The sequence below is a fragment of the Armigeres subalbatus genome, chromosome 3 (genome assembly GCF_024139115.2).
Source record: "Armigeres subalbatus isolate Guangzhou_Male chromosome 3, GZ_Asu_2, whole genome shotgun sequence".
In the NCBI taxonomy this organism is placed as follows: Eukaryota; Metazoa; Arthropoda; class Insecta; order Diptera; family Culicidae; genus Armigeres; species Armigeres subalbatus.
In genome coordinates this window covers 292549620-292570143 of record NC_085141.1, presented here as the reverse complement: position 1 = coordinate 292570143, position 20524 = coordinate 292549620, and the positions used below count along the sequence as shown (strand labels likewise).

The 20524-nt window shown below is 39.4% G+C and overlaps 1 protein-coding gene across 2 annotated transcripts in view; it reads left to right on the top strand.

Annotated features, from left to right (window-relative positions):
* LOC134224829 (ubiquitin-like modifier-activating enzyme 1) overlaps nucleotides 1-19956 on the top strand; it is a 127544-nt gene extending 107588 nt beyond the window's left edge. For both annotated transcript variants that reach the window (XM_062704430.1, XM_062704429.1), the window contains exons 3-7: nucleotides 2242-3291; nucleotides 3407-3658; nucleotides 3720-4028; nucleotides 17945-18315; nucleotides 18437-19956. In XM_062704430.1, the coding sequence (XP_062560414.1) occupies nucleotides 2242-3291; nucleotides 3407-3658; nucleotides 3720-4028; nucleotides 17945-18315; nucleotides 18437-18851 (2397 nt within the window). In that variant the 3' untranslated portion in view covers nucleotides 18852-19956. The remainder of the gene's footprint in view (nucleotides 1-2241; nucleotides 3292-3406; nucleotides 3659-3719; nucleotides 4029-17944; nucleotides 18316-18436) is intronic.
* Nucleotides 19957-20524: the final 568 nt, after the last annotated feature.

Genomic DNA, 20524 nt, shown 5'->3' with positions numbered 1-20524 from the left:
TTTTCATTTTTCTAAACTTCTTCACTTGCAAATATGGTAAATATATGGGAAATAAATGATACATATAATAGTATTTTCGTTAGCATGTCCTTGGTAATCGTGCTATTGGATGAATCTAAAACGCACTCTCACAATCAGTGTGGTAGTATTTCACATGCAACCAATTAGAATTCACGCTCAATAAGATGGTTTGATTTTCTCTATTTGTTTGCATGCTGCCTTTATCCAACGCAAGCAAAATGACTGGTACTATAAACAGCAACCCATCTTTATCTTTCGTATGTTCGAAATCAACAATCACTCGTCCCAAGTGGGCTGAAAAATTATCCACATGATAGGGACACGGATGCCGATATTTTGGCCATTTCTCTCGAGACTTTCGCTGGTTTGAATGAGATATTGCGCACTCTAAATAATCATCACGTCATATTCACGTGAAAAATCACGTAACTGAACTGTCTTGAACAAACGACGATTGTTACGTGACGTTGGTAATGTTCACCTGAAATTCACGTAACTTTTACTAAAAATCTTGGTGAATATGTTTGTATGTACTCGTAAACAACTTAAGTGAGATTGTGTTAGTGTGATTGCAGCTTCGGCATTTACGGAAAACCAGCATTGTAAACAATCTTCACGTCAGATTTACCTGAAAACAAACGTGGTTATCATCCACCATACTTTTCACGTGGAAGTGACTTGACAATCACGTAAGAATGAATGATACATAACCTAAACATAGTTAGGCTTCGCAGAGGTAAAGGATATTTTAGGTGCAACTAGGCGAGAATTTTCCGAACCTCCAGTTCCCTCCTTGGAAAAAATATCAACGGAAGTCGCATGAAATTTAGAAGATTCGTAGAAAAGTGATTTGGAAGAAGTTTAAGCTACATGAAGTCTAGAACTACGCAGTTTTTCGGTAGCGTTAGCATAAAAAAATTATTTCAGATTTCAACGTCCAAGGATGGACTACCTTTTGATTGGTTCAACATCGGAAATAGCAGCAATGTGTGTGAAAGAATCTAGTTTCAACATTGCTGTCCAAATCTGATAAATTTCATTCGACATTCGTTGATTTGTTCTCCAACAGTGTTTTAGCGATAGCTCCGAAGTGCAATTGCCGAATGACAGCATTCCTTGTCTAATATTAGAGACATCATTTTGCATCAAATGCATTTCAACGCATCAAGCGCATCAGCAACGCGAAGAGGTTTCCTATTTATGGCTGCTGGCAGTTACTAACTTATTTTGCATTCATTTAAAAAAAAAACATTTTGTAATATATTTCAAAGCATACCTGATATCATGTAGCTTTCACTAAAAGTTCACGTAACCAGTACGTAGCAATCACGTAAGGTTCACCTGATCAAACACGTAACTACTTTCAAACTTCACGTCATTAGTACTGGAAAATCCAGTCAGATTCACCTGATAAATCACGTAACTCACCGAAGCTAAGTGTTGTTCAGGTTACATGCCATTCAGGTCACTCTTACGTGAAAAGTGTGGTGGATGAGAACCACATTTGTTTTCAGGTAAACATGACGTGAAGATTTTTCAGAGTGCGGACATTCATCGTCGTTTTTTACTATTTGGCATCAAAACCAAATGTAAGCAAGCCGGCTGGTGGAATAATTCTGGTTGGAAATGCAATATATGAAGATTTATAGCGATAAATGTGCTCAGCCGTAGCATAATGGGCCAAGGTTTGAGCCGTTACCCCTATTTCATTGTAAATGTGCTCTTAAGCTCATCATTTGAGCTTGTTTGATCGGGCACGGTATTAGGCAATTTTCTGCGCGGTATTTGGAATCTGCTTCGGAATGTACGCGGTATTAGGCATATTCATAAGTCAAATGTCGAATACTATTTTCTTCATTATTTATGAGTTGAGGTACAAAACATATTTTTCCCTTCAAATGTATTTAATATTGATTAAAGCGACATAGTTTTCAAGGGTGATTATTACAAATTGAATTTTATATAGCGAATTTATTGTGGACACGTCCTTAACCCCACGGTAATAGGGCATGTCACGGTATGTACTTCGCTATTGAGGTGTAATATTCGTAGTGTAGTGTAGCCGACAACCATCTTCAAAAGAAGCTGTTAATTTGTGCCTTTCTGATTCTTTAACTCATTGACTTATTATGACGCAATCCATCATTACTAACTAATTCTATACTGACGGATTATTATCATTTTGCTCTAACTCGTTCATTGTTCTTTCCCACCAACCAGGTCGAGGGTATGACCGAGCTCAATGGATGTGATCCGATCAAGATCAAGGTGCTGGGCCCGTACACGTTCAGCGTTGGCGACACCACCAAGCTCAGTGCCTACGTTCGCGGTGGAATCGTCACCCAGGTCAAGATGCCCAAGCAAATGACATTTAAGTCGTTGGCCGAAGCGGAGAATGCACCCGAGTTTATCGTTTCGGACTTTGCCAAGTGGGACCACCCGCAGAACACGCAACTGGCGTTCACCGTGCTTGGGCGCTATCAGGAAAAGAATGGTCGTTTGCCGCGTCCTTGGAACGCCGATGATGCTGCTGAGTTTGTTGAACTGTGCAAGGAACGCAGCAAGGAACTGAAGCTGGACGAAGTCAACGAAACTGCCCTGACTACTTTTGCCAAGGTCTGTGCCGGTGATCTCTGTCCAATGAATGGAGCTATCGGTGGCATCACCGCTCAGGAAGTTATGAAGGCTTGCACTGGCAAATTCACCCCGATTTATCAGTACTTCTGTTTTGATGCCGTTGAATGCTTACCGGAAGGTGGTGTTCTGGAAGAAGAATGTCAACCAATTGGATCTCGTTATGATGCTCAGATTGCAGTATTTGGACGCAAATTCCAAGACGTCCTCGGCAAATTAAAGTACTTTATCGTGGGAGCCGGTGCAATTGGATGTGAGTTGTTGAAGAACTTTGCCATGATCGGAGTAGCATCCAAGGAAGGTGGTGAGATCATTGTCACTGATATGGATCTCATTGAAAAGAGTAACTTGAACAGGCAGTTTTTGTTCCGACCGCATGATGTACAGCAGCCCAAATCGAGCGTAGCAGCAAAGGCCGTCAAGCGCATGAACGGCGATATCAAGGTGGTTTCCCATGAGAACCGTGTTGGTCCAGAAACAGAGAAGGTTTACGACGACAAATTCTTTGAACGTTTGGATGGCGTTGCTAATGCTCTGGATAACATCGACGCGCGCAACTACATGGATCGCCGCTGCGTCTATTACCGGAAGCCATTGTTGGAATCGGGTACACTCGGAACGATGGGTAACATTCAGGTAAGTGTACGAACACATGTGATATTGTATATAAATTACGCAGCGATGGCTATCAAGAGAATAGATTTATTTTATTTATTTTATCTCTTCATTTAAACTAATTTTCCATTGCCAGGTCGTGGTGCCATTCTTGACCGAGTCCTACAGTTCTTCGCAGGACCCTCCGGAGAAGTCAATCCCTATCTGTACGCTGAAAAATTTCCCGAATGCTATTGAGCATACTCTGCAGTGGGCGCGTGACATGTTCGAAGGTATCTTCAAACAATCGGCCGCCAATGCCGCTCAGTACGTTTCGGACCCGACCTTCATCGAGCGTACACTTAAGTTGCCTGGTGTGCAACCACTGGAAGTATTGGAATCGGTTAAAGTAGGTGTTTCTTTACATAATACGAGGGTTTCCTTTCCTAATGTGATTCGCTTTGTTACAGATTGCACTGATCGACGAGAGGCCAAAGTGCTTCGAGGACTGTGTCAAATGGGCTCGCGTCCATTTCCAGGAGCAGTATTCCAACCAGATCAGCCAACTGCTGTTCAACTTCCCTCCGGACCAACAAACTTCTTCCGGGCAACCATTCTGGTCCGGTCCGAAACGCTGCCCGGAAGCGATCACGTTCGACGTGGAGAACCCAATGCATTTGGATTATGTTTTTGCGACCGCCAACTTGCGTGCCGAAGTGTACGGTATTCCTCAGCAGCGTGACCGTTCCGCAGTCGGAGACATGGTTCTCAAAGTACAGGTATGGGTCACTCAAATTGTTTTTCTTTTTTTTTTTTTTGCGATTTTGTGTCAATTTCCTATTTTCTCATGCTCCGGTTACATAAATGTGAGTATTTTCCTAAGAATGCCTTCAGAAAGAGAGGAAAACTGTTTTATTACTGGAAGTAGAAGTACCTGGTAATAATTCTTTTATCTTATTTGTTGGCATTGCATCCCCAATTGGGGTAGGTAATTGTCCGCAGGTTCGTCTCGCAGGTCATTGTTCATTCAGCAATTTCACGGTTATTAACCACCCTAGGGATCTTCTAAGCCTAGCGGTAAGATGTGCAGCTACAAAACAAGACCATGCTTTGTGGGTGGCTGGGTTCGCCTACCGGTGCCGGTAAATTTCTGAACCAACATTTGAAAAGGGCGTAACAGCTACAATTTATTCCTCTTGATTCTTCGTCTACATATATAGCTTTATATGTAGACGAGGAATCAGAAGGAATAAATTTTGGCTGTTACGCCCTTTTCAAATGTTGATCTAGATTTTTGGTTTGGAAATTGTCTCGACTTCCCTGGGCATAAAAGTATTATCGTGTTAGCCTCATGATATACGAATGCACGAATATACGAAAGTCGAGACCGCTCCTACACCTTGATCTAGCTTCATAGCTACGCTAAGATAGGCCCCCTTCCCTGGCCATATTATTATTATGATTTGATCACAGACAAAATTTTATTGACAACAGGTGGAATGGTCACCCCAATGACCGTTATCTTAAATAATATATTATACTTATGTCAAAGGAAGGTCATCATAAAGGTGTTTCATGGACAAATCAGTAGAGGAGTTTCACTATTCTACAAAGATTACCGCTTAGGCTGGCCATCTTGCCCCACTTTCTACTGACTAAAATCACTCGAGAAGGCAAAGTTCGACACTGTTGTTGCTGCTCTCAAATCGAGAAGTTTTTCACACACAGCACTACCGATAAGAATAGTTCTAGCTTATCTACCGATATTCGACTTGAAGGATGCTCAAGAAGAACTACAGTGCAAAACCATTTTTCCGGTGGATGTAAAAATGCTGCACTCATCAAACAAAGCGAAATCTTTGTATCTTCTTTATTTTTACAAGATAAAACTACAGGAGCTACAACAACAGAAGGATTTTTTTCTACGTCGTTGTTAGCTGGCATTATTTTTCAAGAAGATTGGAGACACCATCCAGTGCATCCGATGACAACCGCATGGGGAACTGCTACATGCAAATCAGGTGTGTGAAGTGCGGCGAATCACATCTCACAAAGACTCTTCATGTTCATCTTCCGAAGATCAAACCGCCCGACCGAAGATACGATGCGCGAACTGTAGCCAGAATCATATACCCAGTTTCTTCAGCTGCCCTGTAAAGGAAAAATCATATCGACGAAACTGCAACTAAAACCTTTGCCACGCCGGAGCCAAATGGCGAGCGCTACAGGACGCACTTTTCGATCTGTATTCGTATCTCCGACTATAACAGCAACTGTGTTGTTGAATTTGTCGTGTCCAACCATTTTCATATTTTGAGTTACGCCAGTTTTGTTCTAAACCAGCGGAATTGGTGCGCGATCGAACATGATGTGGTGTGCAGAACAGTCTCGAGGCTTGATGCAAAACTTCACGTTACAAAAAGTTTGAACGCACAGAAAAACTAATGGGAGCCAATCATAACTCCGCGACGCGACTAAAATTCATTACGATTTTATTGAATAAAAAAAAACAATCAAATACGTTATCACAATCTATAATAGCTCACTAGCAAGTACATAACAATTTAATTTCTAAACGGCCGTAAATTGTGAGCTAATTCTGCTTAACACTAACTTCAACACACGCGCAGTTACAAAAATGTCAGTAGTGTGCACACATTTTCTTCACTTATCTTCTTTCTCAGCCAAGCCAAGTCCCACGTCGCTGGTTGGGAACCGCTGACGAATTGCACGTGGACTCCGACTAAAACCGACCACCGTTGTTGGTGCTGTGGCGGATGGATGAGCACACAATCACTTTCATGACTCAATATGGCAAGAAAATTCATGCTTACATTGGTTTTTCACTGGAAATAACACTTTCTAGCTTTACTACGTTTGGACTAATCAACTCTAGTTTGGTTGGACCAAATAACTCTTGTTTGGTTGGACTATTTGCGTTGCAGTGAAGCCTATCAACGACAGGAGGGGATATTAACTCTTTAAAAAAATATTTTATTTGCATTGAAAAACTGCAGCTTCGCATTGTGTATTTCGAGGCGATTGACCAGACGAAGCAACTGGAGCCGCAAAAGCCCTTATATTCTGCAACCGAGCCCGCGCACCTTCAATCAAAGTCCGGGATAGTGCCAAGCGACCGGATGGATGGACAGTCAAACCGTGACTGGGTATTCGACCTTGTGCCTCTCGCAGTCGTCGGTCTGGCAATGATGTCTTGCTCGGTGGGGCTTTGCTCCGTTGCTCGCCGGTTGGCTTTGGGATGGGATAGGGTTGGAAAACTTTTATACTTGCGCGGGGATAGCAGATCGTTTTATATCCTTCAGTGAAAAAATCATTCATATTAATCGGCCGCACGCTCATCTCGCTTCACTCAAATTCGGAACAAATTTTATTAATTATCAAAACTGGTTTAAAACAAAACATGAATTTTAAGCCTTGACATCAATTTTATGTCATATAGGGCCAATTTCTTCACCTTCGCTTAACTCTTAAGCGGTGCTTACCCATACGTTTAAACCTGGTTTAAGGCCTAAGCGGAGGTGAAGAAATCGGCCCATAGACATATAGCCAGATTGGCAAAAGCATTTGAACACACTGTAAAACAAATTTAACCCTTATGCGGCCAACAAAAACATTTTCATAACTTATACAATTTTCAATCTATTTGAATAATGTTGGCTATTTCGGAGAAGGAAACTTATATACTTTTTGTCACGCGTTACCAAAAGTCTATCAACCAGTTTCAAATATACAACTTGCTCCTTAGAATTAAAGGTCCTTATATGATATGTTTGTTTCATATAAAAATATTACAAGACACGGCCGCTCGACGTAAACTACGTAGAACCAAATCTATACACATAAGAATGATTTTTTGTCTGTCTGCCGTTATAGACTCGGAAACTACTGAACCGATCGGCATAAACATTTGTATGTAGAGGTTTTTGGGAACGATGAAGGTTCTTATAATGGTTTTAGACCCTCCCTCTTCTGGAAACGGGGACTCCCATACAAATGAAGTGCAAATTTCTGCGTTAATCGAGAATTAATCTAGAAAATGGAATCCAAATTTGTAAATCTCGAATACTTGACCGTCTTTTAAATAAATTGCATATGTAAAAAAATACAGATTTTAGGTGAAACGAAGTACGTCGGTTCTGCTTGTATAGTACATTAATAATATATTCCACATCGTGAGTCTTCTTCATATGTTATATAATGGGCAGCACTGTCCTATCCAGCAGCTGGATTCATACACTACGTTTCACTGTTGAATGATAGATAGGGGGAATGACGGCTTTGGCAGGTTTTGTTCTATTATTGTCAGGGGGGTTTTTTATGACTGATTTTGCTCAAATTTGGCCTAAACATTCTTTGCATATCAAAGAATATTGTGGCCAAATCTCATAAAAATCGGTCGACAAAAACCCCACTGCCAATAATAGAACAAAACCTGCCAAAGCCGTCTGTTCCCCTAATACCCTTAAAGTAGGCAATTAATTATGGTTGAAATGCGCTATGTAGGAACGGGAATTTCCTTATGAATCCTGTACACCTCCGGTGGTGCAAAGGGTCGACTTGAAAGATCTCCATCCTGAGCGTTGCTCAGCTATCGCTTTAACCTGTTGCCAGGTTAGATTTTGGTCGACTTCTTTTATTTCTTTATTGAGGCTTTGGGGCCTCTACGTAGAGTGTGGCCGACCCAACCCCACTTTCGATCCCGAATTTCTGTTGCTATCGGCCTCTGGTGACAACGACGATGAAGCTCGTTGTTTGAGATCCAGTTGTGAGGCCACCAGGCCCGAATTATATACCGCAGGCATCTGTTGATGAACACCTGCAGCCGTTGAGTGTTCTCCACTGATACACACCATGTTTCGCTAGCGTATAACAGCACAGATTTCACGTTAGAGTTGAAAATTCGTATTTTGGTGCGTTTACTTATCTGACTATTTTCCAGATATTTCTTAAACCCGCGGTCTGGCGGCTACACACATTCTCCATCAGCAACTGTACTGATCAAGTGAGGTTGTGTGAGCTATTCACCTGTCGGTCGTCAAGCTCAGACCCGACCGCATTGCGGGTGATTTGACTATGCGTCCAATTTGTGAATTTCGAGCTCATTCAGTAGCCGCTGAATTGCGAAGACCGACGGAGTCTAGCGTACTGTAGGGTCGTGGGTTCGAGTCCCACTGAAGGGAAAGTGGTTACCTTCAATACATTTTCAGCATAATGTACATATTCACATATGAGTTTTCACAACATTGTAAATTAATGTCCAAGTCAGGTGGTTTAATCCCCGGAATATAGGCAATTAACTTTAATTGAGCAAATTTATGGTTTTGGCAACACCAAAATCTGTGGCAATTGATATTGGTGAAATAGAGGAAGCTTCGCGAGACAACCCAGAAATCTGCCGTTAGAGAATGTCTCCGATCAGGACAATGCATTGGAAGAATCCGTTGACGAAGTATTACGAGCCCTTCCAGAATGAATTGGGTTTTATCGGGGGGGACACTGATTCGAGGTAATAAATTAGTTGTTTCTAAAAAAATGTGAGATCGAATGTTGAATCTGGCACATGAAGGCCATCCTGGAGAATCCGTTATGAAACGACGTCTACGAGTACGAGCTTGGTGGCCTTCAATGGAACGAGAAACGAAAGAATGCTGCACGTCTTGTGAAGGTTGTCAATTAGTAGGATTACCGAGTCGGCCTGTATCAATGAGTAGAAAAGAGTTGCCTGTAAAACCATGGGTTGATCTCGCCATTGATTTTATGGGTCCGCTCCCTTCTGTTGAATATCTACTAGTTATAATAGATTACTTCAGTAGATACAAAGAAATTGAAATTATGACCCGTATAACGGCCTCTGACACAGTTGACCGTCTCAGTAAAATTTTTACTCGCCTAGGGTATCCCAGGACCATTACACTCGATATTTAGAAAACTTTTGATAATTAGAAACTTTTGTAAAATACATGGCATCATTCCTGTTCATTCCGCTCCGTATTGGCCTCAGGAAAATGGCCTAGTGGAAAGGCAAAACAGGTCATTACATAAACGACTGCAGATTAGTCACAGTCTTGGAAGAGACTGGAAGAACGATCTGAAAGATTATTTAGTTATGTATTACACTACACCATACTCTACAACTGGCAAAACACCAACAGAACTATGTTGTGGAAGAACCATAAGATTCAAATTACCAGCTGTTGAAGATATAGAATACAGTCCACCAGCAACCGACTATCGAGCAGGCATTGAAAAAAATCAGATCATGAGTAAAAATCGGCTAAATTCATTCCAACTTGATGCTCTACTGCGGCCTAATCGCTGATGCTTTCTAGATCGTTGAAATCTGGCGTTCGTTGATTCAATGTTTAAAGATGATCATCGCTCACCAATGGGAGACAACTGAGCGAGGCAAATCACTTGGTAACCTAACAATGAGTGTTGTTACCATACGCTGTTAGAAAAATCTTTTCAGACATTAGGAAAATTAAGTCCGATATGAGAATGGAACTCTTATACACTGCATTGGAAGCTTTGATACTTTCTCTCCTCCATCCCAGCTACTTGAAAGCAGAGTGAATAAAGCAGAACACCTGATGTGTTTTGGTTTTATTCTAGTAGAGCGAGCGTACCACAAATGCTCCAATCGTAGCTTCCCTGGATACCATACCAAGTTTGGCTTGGCGAACTCTGTTGCTCGTTGTTTACGCAGCAACGATCGCTCACAATCATTGTTTGGTATCCATCTGAGCAAGGCTGTTCACTCACTGGCATAGGATGCTATGATTCAATTAGATCAATGCTCGTCCACTTCACTCACGCTTTCAATGCCTGATCGAGACACAGATTTTTTTTAACATACAATAGGGAAAGAAACGCGAGGACATCAAACGTCGTGCCAAACCCTCGGACATCAATGGAGAAGATATTGTTCTCATGAGAAATCTTACGCCAAAAAACAAACTATCAACTGCATTCAACAAAGACAAGTCTAGACCAACATTTGAAAAGGGCGTAACAGCCAAAATTTATTCCTTCTGATTCTTCGTCCACATATAAAGCTATATATGTAGACGAAGAATCAGAAGGAATAAATTTTGGTTGTTACGCCCTTTTCAAATGTTGGTCTAGAAGTGTACGATTGTAAACAAATCTGGCCCTAAAGCAACGGTAGAAGACATGTATTCCGGAATGATGTATGAAAGGAATTTTGTATCTCATCTAAAAAAAGATTGTCCCTACATCATCAACTATACCAGAAGTATGCGAGGAGGTTAATGACACAAACAGGTCGATTTGTGAAGAGAGTAATTTCGCTGGATTCTTCTCTGAAGAAAATGAAGGACTAATGACAGGTCTTACATCTGATGAAGGATTGCAAGTCAGACAAAGAAGAGCATCAGATAGATATAAAGATTTTGTAATGAAACTTAATAAATAACAATTATATAAAAAGGGAGAATGATGTGCTACACGGAGAACCGAAACAATCCAAAATTAGGTCGTTTTCACCCATCTTGACAGCAAAGTGCAACCACTCAAAATTGAGTTATTTGCATAATACTTAATTTTGAGTTATTTAAGAACACTTTGTTTTGGATTAATTTTACTTCTTCTAAAAGAGTTGATTTTGGGTGAAAATTTTTATTAATCGTGATTTTCGTTTTAATTAAATATAGTACAAAAATTCAAACGTCCACGCACATGTTTTTATTTTAATTTATATATAATGCATATCGTCTTCACTGCACTCTTCTGGCTCCTGGACTTTCAAGCATGATCTTGATATGGAGTCCTGTCTTTGTCCTGACAACGGGAAAAGAATGTTCCGGCTTCAACGTGGCTTCACCCGCTCCTGCGCCGGAAGATCGAACCATCAGTCGTTTTCGATTTCAGGGTTTCCGCTACGTATCATCCTGAAATTTGACTTATACTAATTATAGATGTTTTTAATTATTTAAAATCAATTTAAACTTACCCGCAGAGAATCATTTTCAATAGAGATCTACAAGAAATCATGTTTTATATTTTAAATTGACTTGAATTAAATTTGTCAGCAAAAATAGTGTTCAACCAAAATGGCCACAAGTAAATTTTCATCCAAAACTGTGTGGCATGTCATAATTTAACTCTGGATAGTTTCATATAAACCAAATAATTCATAGGTGAGTCTTTGGAGTAGACTTCAAAGCAAAGCAAAAATCACCCATCTACATAAACAAAAATATATCCAAAATAGAAGTGTTGAGCAAACACTCAATTTTGAGTACTTTCACTCTCGATTTTGGATAGTTTCGAATTTCAGTGTATGCTTTGCATCGAATCGGGGTAGTAGGCTTTGACCGAAGACCACATTATCAAGAAGACTGGCAACACAGCCTGAAATCGGGCGACACTGTTAGCAGCGCTGTCGGTGAGCCGAGGTGGTACTATGTATGTTTGTGTGAGTGAATTGACACTGTAACCTCAGTTACACGATCAATCAAAATACATTAAAACAACATTTAAATTATGCTAAAAAAAACTCTCGAGAAGTACACTGAGATTAAACGTATTCCAATTTTATGAGATCAGCATAACTTTAAGCCGAATAATATTCGGAATTTTGTCTTGAGCTGACGATTACAGTGCCGCACTCTATATCAATTTCCGTACGGACCTGTTAATTTCTTTCACATTTCGACTGAAGACTGTTTTCATGATTTGATTTGAAATAATTTACTCTCTAGATTTTTCTGAGTTTTTATCATTATTTTGCCTAAAAACCCAAAAGTTCGAAAAGGTTCTGCTATCCCTAGACATAGTAGAAAATGAACTCTTCACTCAGAGACTGAGTGAAATTGTATTGCCGTATCTTTTATCTCACGAAAATCTTACTAATGTTTCGTAAAAAAGTGGAACTACTCAAATTTTGATTAGTTCCACTTCTTACGAAAAATTAGAAAGATTTCCGTCACTTATGCTACGTTTTGACAGGGCAAGTGAATTGAACAACTCAGTTAAATTCAATTGACTTGCCAAAAGTTGAACATGTTCAACTTTCTTTTCGTTCAAGTGAATTGAATTAAGGTGTTTACACGTTCAGTTTGGGTTCGATTCAAGCGACTTGCTCAATTCGCCATGTCTAAACGTAGCATTAGTCTTTGAGTAATTTGAAACGGGCGTGTACAGAAATAATACCAAATAGTTTTTCTTGAAAATTCCTAACTTTGAGAAAACCCGCGTTAGATGTTTTTCGCCATACAAATTTCCGGTGGTTAACTCATGCTGGCTGTTTGCACATATACATTAGCGCCTGGCAGCTGCGAGTAGGAAACCAGTCATTGCTAATAATTCATTGAGAAAATTCAGATGATAGATAACAAAAATAGATGTTAATATATAGAAAAAACGGCAAATATTGAGAATGTCAATTCACTAGCCGTGATTATGCTACCTTGGAGCAAGCCAGAATTTTGACAGATTAATAATTTTCCGATGCAAAAAAAATCATTTGTATCGTTTTTCAGTTTTTGACGTTTCAACCGTTCCAATAGGTTCAAATTCGTTTTTAATTACAACACTTTATTTTGTAGACAAACGGATAGGAACACAAAAAGACCCCAAAGAAATAAGTTTAAAGCATATAAAACTAAGTAAACAGCCTCAGTTTTGAACTTACACTCTGACTCTCTCTCGCGATTGGTGTTAAGGACTAAGAGACTGCCCGCGCGAGCTTTTCATACATATAATCGTTTTGAATTGGTGCCTTGTGTTTTTTTTCTAAATTGCAACGAAAAACTCTTTTTGTTTCAAACTTATTTTCACGAGGAATTTTTCTGCCTGTACAAAACTGAGCTGATTTGTGATTCCGTGTGGTTTGTTTTGTGAATTACTAGCTATATTCCATTGCAAATAATAAAGGTGCGGGGTTCATCGACGTTTGCTTGTGTTGGTAGATCTTCAGCAAAATAAACATAAAAGAGAAATTTTGTAACCCGGCGAACCAAGCGGCGAGGGTTCGTGGTGCCGATTGACTAATAGCCAGAAGCTAGGCAATTAACTGAAGGGCATAATCGTGGATGGCCAATGTAAATTGATTGGTACTGGCGATTTGCGAAAATAGTTAGTATACACGCTTCATGACCATTTTTTTTATCATATTGCGATCGCAAGTATTGTAACTGTATTCGCGATGTCGACACAATTTAGAGTAGAATTTTCCCTACTGTGGAAAATATTTCTTCTATATCAAATAAAACACTAATTTCTGTATAATTCGAGAACTAATCAAGCAAATAGAATCCAATATTGCATGTAGAAAAAAATTATTTTGCCTTGCCAAATAAATTCGAATTGCAGAGCAAACTTAAATTATGAATACAAAATATATGTCGACGAGTCTGCTAGTAAAATTATGATCTTTATCTGTTGTGAAGTTCAAAGTCGGATGACTCCACTGGTTTCTGTGTTTTCAGCGATTTTTATAGGGAGGAGGTTTGGTTGTGGGCCCCGTTCGGTTATGGGCACCCTTACGAATCTTTTATTGAAATTTAATTATTTGAAAAAGTGAGTTCCAGTGCGTATTTATACAGTAAATTTAATCTAAATTGAGGTTCATTAACGATTCGATTGCCATCGAAATTTTAGCGCGAATATAAGGAAATGCATACAGGCTGTTTATGGGCACCTTTATTGTTTCGGTTATTGGCACCCTTTATCTATTGACAAATTAATCAATATCGTTGTAGTTGTCCCCTAACTTATTTTCAATGACGTTTTTATGCAGTTTTGATAATTATTTAGACATGAAATCGGACTGTGGGATCAAAATTTATAGTATAAATAGTATTATTTTAAACATTTTTGGGGGGTTAATTCGGCTATCATTTGAGATTTGTATGAAGTTTGCACCAAAAAAAGTAAAAAAAAAAATAAAATTGTTCTAGATTGCCTGATAAACATTTAAGTTTACCCACGATATGAAAGAAGAGATCATATACTTTCGCGTGGTGGGTGTTTCAGGGGTACTGATTTTTGAAAAATAATATTTCCCCAAAGAGACACCGTGGACAAGTATTGTCGGGTACCAATTTTACTGATGTTAGACTGTAATCATAGTCGTCGTACTCTATCACGCATATTTTCCTCTTGTTGTCCATTTCAATGCTTGTCGTTAATCTTGTTCGTAGTTCGCACTAAGATCTAATCGCGAATCCTCCCGTGTGATATCTATTAAGCGTGTGCACCACATTTTCACAAATACATTCTCGCGCTCTATTCCGAAGTGAGTTGCTGCCAATGAAATCAATAGTTATTTTAATTTTTTCCAAAATTTGCAATACAATAAATTCAATACATTTTCTCTTTTGAAAGATATTCAAGTAATGAACAAGTTCGTAATTTATTATGTTATACTAGCAGACCCGACGAACTTCGTTTCGCCTAAAATTCATTTATTCTCTGCTTAGTTCTCGAGTTATGCAGAAATTTCTGTTTTATTTGTATGGGAGCTCCCCTTTTCAAAGGTGGGAGGGGTCTCGAACCATCTTAAAAACCTTCCCCGGCCCCAAAAATCTCTGCATACAAATTTTCACGCCGATCGGTTCAGTAGTTTCGGAGTCTATAAGGTTCAGACAGACATATCATAAAAAGGTAAAACAGACGATCCAAAACAGTAAGTTAGAAGTTTTCTATTCATGTGCAAATAAAATTAATTTTTATCGCTTTTCAGTTTTTGATGTTTCTACCGTTCCAATAGGTTCAAATTCGTTTTTAAATTACAACACTTTATTTTGTAGACAAACGGATAAGCACACAAAAAGACCCCAAAGAAATAAGTTTAAAGCATATAAAACTAAGTAAACAGCCTCAATTTTGAACTTACACTCTGACTCTCTCTCTCTTGATTGGTGTTAAGTACTAAGGAACTGCCCAAGCGAGATTTTCATACAAATAATAATTCCGAATAAGTCCTTTGTGTTTTTTTTCTAAATTGCAACGAAAAACTCTTTTTGTTTCAAACTTATTTTCACGAGGAATTTTTCTGCCTGTACAAAACTGAGCTGATTTGTGATTCCGTGTGGTTTGTTTTGTGAATTACTAGCTATATTCCATTGCAAATAATAAAGGTGCGGGGTTCATCGACGTTTGCTTGTGTTGGTAGATCTTCAGCAAAATAAACATAAAAGAGAAATTTTGTAACCCGGCGAACCAAGCGGCGAGGGTTCGTGGTGCCGATTGACTAATAGCCAGAAGCTAGGCAATTAACTGAAGGGCATAATCGTGGATGGCCAATGTAAATTGATTGGTACTGGCGATTTGCGAAAATAGTTAGTATACACGCTTCATGACCATTTTTTTGGCATATTGCGATCGCAAGTATTGTAACTGTATTCGCGATGTCGACACAATTTAGAGTAGAATTCTACTTTTCCCTACTGTGGAAAATATTTCTTCTAAAAGTTATTTGTTAACAGTTAATTAACACTAGCAGACATCGACTTCCTCCGCACCTTTATTAGATCCCATTTACTTTTGTCAGCTAAGATCACTACCACACCGATAACAAGCTACCACTTCAACTCAGAAGAGGCTCTGTCGGCAATGAAGTTGACCGCTTGTATGGAAAAATGCCAGAGCTGCCAGTCTTCTTGATAAAGTGGTCTTCGCTTTGACTTACTCTGTAGACACTGCACGGACTGCTTTGTCTCTGCTCGCTGCAAAGAAATTAAAAAACAACAAGGCCAGTAAACGTCAAAATTTATGAGGAATGAAAGAGATAGAGCTGTTTCCGTGCAGTGCCCTATAAGGCAGAATAGGGCACTGCACGGAACCATCTCTTTCTCCGTCCGTGCAGTGCCCTAATAGGATAAAAGATAAAAGATAAAAGTGAGGTTAAAAACGAAGGATCATCATTCGATGAATTGATGATTGACACGTTCTATGCACTGTTTCTTGTGCTTAAAATAGAAGATGATGTTTGATAATGAAAACCCTGCTTTGATTCATACAATTAAAGTGATAAGAGAACGTAAATTTTGACTCCAGTTTTGGAATTTTTCGAAACCTAACCTCACTTTTAATTGCCAATAAAATATAACATTGGAAGTGAAAGACGTGTTCTTGTCCCATTAACGGTTCCATCCAAATCCATCCAAATTAGAGTTCTGCAGAAAGGAGGTCACCACACGTTGTACAACAAGACATCTAGCGGTTCCTCAACAAACAATTTAGGCTAAATAAGCTACTTTTTCTAGCTGAAAATGAAAATGAAAAATGAAATAAGCCCTTTATCATAAGCTTTGAATTTTGTTGGGTCTAGACTTTATTGGAAATGAGAATAAATGCTGCATAATTGTAAATAAGATAATTGTCATATGATCTTGGCTGAAAATATGTATTTCCGACAGGAATTGCATTGCATTTCCAACAGGAATCGGCGTGGTAAAAAAATATTCGGCGGCGTGGTCAATTTTCATACGGCGGTGGCGTGCCGATTCATTTTTGACGCACATGCCTAGTGTTGACGCCGTCGACGTAATCATTAAACAGCATCAAATACAACATCCCTACAAAATTGAATGTACTCAGAGAGCCCAAATAAATATAATCCAAATGCGCAAAAAGCCAGCTAGGGGAAAGTAGGACAAGATGGCCACCCTAAGCGGTAATCCTTGTACAATAGTGAAACTCCTTCGAATTCTGCTGATTTGTACATGATACACCTTTATGATGACCTGTCTTCGAAATAAGTACCTATCAATTAACATTCATGACCTTTCAGTATCTTATAAACTCTTAAAAAAGGTGTTTTTATGATGCCTATATATTTATCATATGGGACAATATGGCCACCCCCTTGAGGCAAGACAAACGAGAACCAAATATTTTATGAAAAGTATGCTAAATTTATTTAGAACTTATGACACATTTCTTGCACTTCTATTTATAGATTATGTTCAAATGATGTTTCGCATAAAAATGTCGTATTCCATGTTGATTTGTTGACCACTGGCTCTACGACAGTATCCAAATTTACCTAAAGCTATTTTTTACGATTAAAACCATATCCGTTGTTTAAATCATCTCTGATTCTGCAAAAACTTTTTTGATGTTTTTTAAATGCGTTAGGCGACTCTTATTCCTGGAGATGACCTTGTTCCTAATACAGTTAGCAATACCACCCCCAGTCGACATATATCCAAAGATTTATATCCTGTCGATCATAATTACTGCGAATCTCCTTAAATTATTAATGTAGAAAAGTCTTGGTAAATATCAGTTTTTAAAATCAATATTTCAAGAACAAGTGAGGTTGTCAAAGTGCGTTTTCAGTAGTATGTATAGCCTTTTTATATTATTGTTAGCCATTCCTCATGATTAATGAACATAATGCTCACTTAAGTAATAATCAACGTTGGCTGTCTTGCCCCATATGGTGATCTTGCCCCACTTTCCCCTAAATACAGTGAAAATTACGAACGAATTCAATTCGTTCCTATAGTTTTTTATTCGATTTTGCTGACGTAGGCGAGAATGTGCATCCAAAGTGCATTCAAACTAAGCTGCATAAGAAAATAATAATAATAAGCAATAAGTCAATAAATGTAAAGCTCTAAGCAGTGACAATCATTTATATAACATTAAATTTTCGCTTCTACCGAAGAGATGAATGATAGATACTATTTTTTTCCGCTAGGTTCCAAAATTCACCCCACGATCTGGAGTTAAGATTGCTGTCACCGATGCCGCCATGCAAGCGGAAGCTAACGGAGCCTCCGGCGAGGAGTTGGACCAGGACCGCATTACCCGGCTACAGAAGGAACTCGCTTCGTTGGGTCGACTGGACTTCACCGTCACGCCGCTTGAGTTTGAGAAGGATGACGACGCCAATCTGCACATGGACTTCATTGTGGCTGCCTCGAACTTGCGTGCCGCCAACTATAAGATTCCACCGGCCGATCGACACAAGTCGAAATTGATCGCCGGTAAGATCATGCCAGCAATTGCTACCACCACCTCGCTAGTCGCGGGCTGTGTCTCGTTGGAGCTGTACAAGCTTGCCCAGGGGTAAGTTGAGATAATGATTAGTGTTTATGTATTTTTCAGACAAATGGGTCCCACAAATTTACAGATACATGGTTTAACCCAAGATAACACTAACAACTGTTTCCGTTATCTCTTTTCTCAGCTTCAACACATTGGAACGCTTTAAGAACGGATTCATCAACTTAGCTCTGCCCTTCTTCACCTTCTCCGAGCCCATCCAAGCCAAGAAGCAGACCTACTACGACAAAGACTGGACTCTGTGGGATCGCTTCGAGGTACAGGGCGAGCTGACGCTGAAGGAGTTCTTGGACTATTTCGAGCGCGAACACAAGCTACAGATTACCATGCTCTCGCAGGGCGTTTGTATGCTTTACGCGTTCTTCATGGCCAAGGACAAGAAGACGGAACGATTGGCCATGTCGATGTCTGAGGTGGTGAGGCGTGTCTCGAAGAAGAACATCGAACCGCACGTCCGTGCTCTCGTGTTCGAGATTTGCTGCAACGACGACGACGGAAACGATGTGGAAATTCCTTACGTGCGTTACATTTTACCCTAGAGCGGCGGGCCGTAGATTCTAGCTTTACTTTATAGGGTAACGGAAATGATAACACACTCACTTTTACACAGACACACGCAAATTATGAAGGGAGAGAAAAAAGAGCGTTTGAATGAACTTACACCGATACAAACACACACAGATACAAACACGTGAGCATATTATTAACATTGAAGAGACTTTTGAAAAGAATCGAATCAGCTATTTAAAATAGAAGTGAATAGTAAAATCCTTAAAGTGTGTTCTCCAGTGTGACTGCTTCTTTTTTGTTCAAGATTGAAAGTCGCAAAAGTTAAATTTAATGTGAAACACAGCTGCGTTTCTATTAGCTCCATTCTGTTTAGTTCCGAATCCGAGAGAGAAATGTTAAAGAGACACTAATTTGAATTCTCCCTGCGCTGCGTATCTCGGATAGGTTGTCTGACCTCTAACAGCTTAAGTTCAACTGAAGATTAATCAGTTTTAGTGTGATAAACCCCATAAGCTTGCTCCTTATCCCTATGAATGAACTGTCGTTTAAAAATGATATTTGTGTTAAATTATTGTCGTCCTGTGGTAACGTCAATTGGCAGACATACAGCAACCATCCTTCACTTTATTGGCCTCTCTCAGCTGAAAATTTTGCTTCGATTAGTTTGTCGACCCTTGATTTGTGGTTATTTTCATATCTGTTTCTAAAAACCTCAACACATCCAAATCCCAGATTAGATACCGTTTTTGTAAGGGAAACACTAATAGAAAATCAGAATAAAAAGAATTTATAAAGAACTGCGAAAGTAACCAGAAGCTATGTTGTTTCTTTAAAAAGAGAATTGTCTTGATCCGTGTAAAAAGCGGCTTCTTTATCGTTACGTATAAAAACCAGAAATCAGAATAAATATTGGGAGAGATGTGTCGTACAATATGGAAGAGTACCCTCCGGCGAGTGGGTTGATGTGGCCGATCTGATTGTAGGTATTTGTGATGAAGTGGAGGATTATTGATTTTTAAATTGATCATATGAGTGAAAAGTGGAAGGAAATACGAAATTAAACACATCTTGAGATAAGAACAGAACAGTAATCAGAAGTAATTGTATTTGAAAAATAAACTATATGATCATGCATTTTCAGTACTTTCATAATAACTATAATGGATCTAGATGACATTCCTTGCTACATCACTGGAAGAAGTAAAAGTAGAGTTACTTCAAGATACGTCTACTTCCATAATCGAAATAGGTTGGAATGGTGTTAAATCGAATTCGAAAGTGGTTGCGATTTACCGTGATGTACCCTAATTTCGCGCTCTTAAGGTCTTTTTTTTTCTTGAGCAAGGGTAAACGGAAATCTGCAACCAGACACCTGAGGAGGTAACTCTGGTAGTGTGGAGATGGGTATGTCATGTAACTCTTACCCGACCCACTAAAACAAAAACCCATTCGCCAGTCTGTACCCCGGCCCGCAATTAAGCATTACATCAGGGGGGATTATTGAGAACGCGCACGCCTATGCTAACGCACTTGACGTTAATACACACAACATCGACTTCAAGGGTGGCTACCTCACCACCCGTCGATCGCAAGCTATGATAGTAACCTAGCGGTCCGTATCATAACCCCGACAACAACCATCGCGCATGAACCGCAATGACCTCTATATCTACATACTGAGGTCCCCGCAGCCCACCCGCGA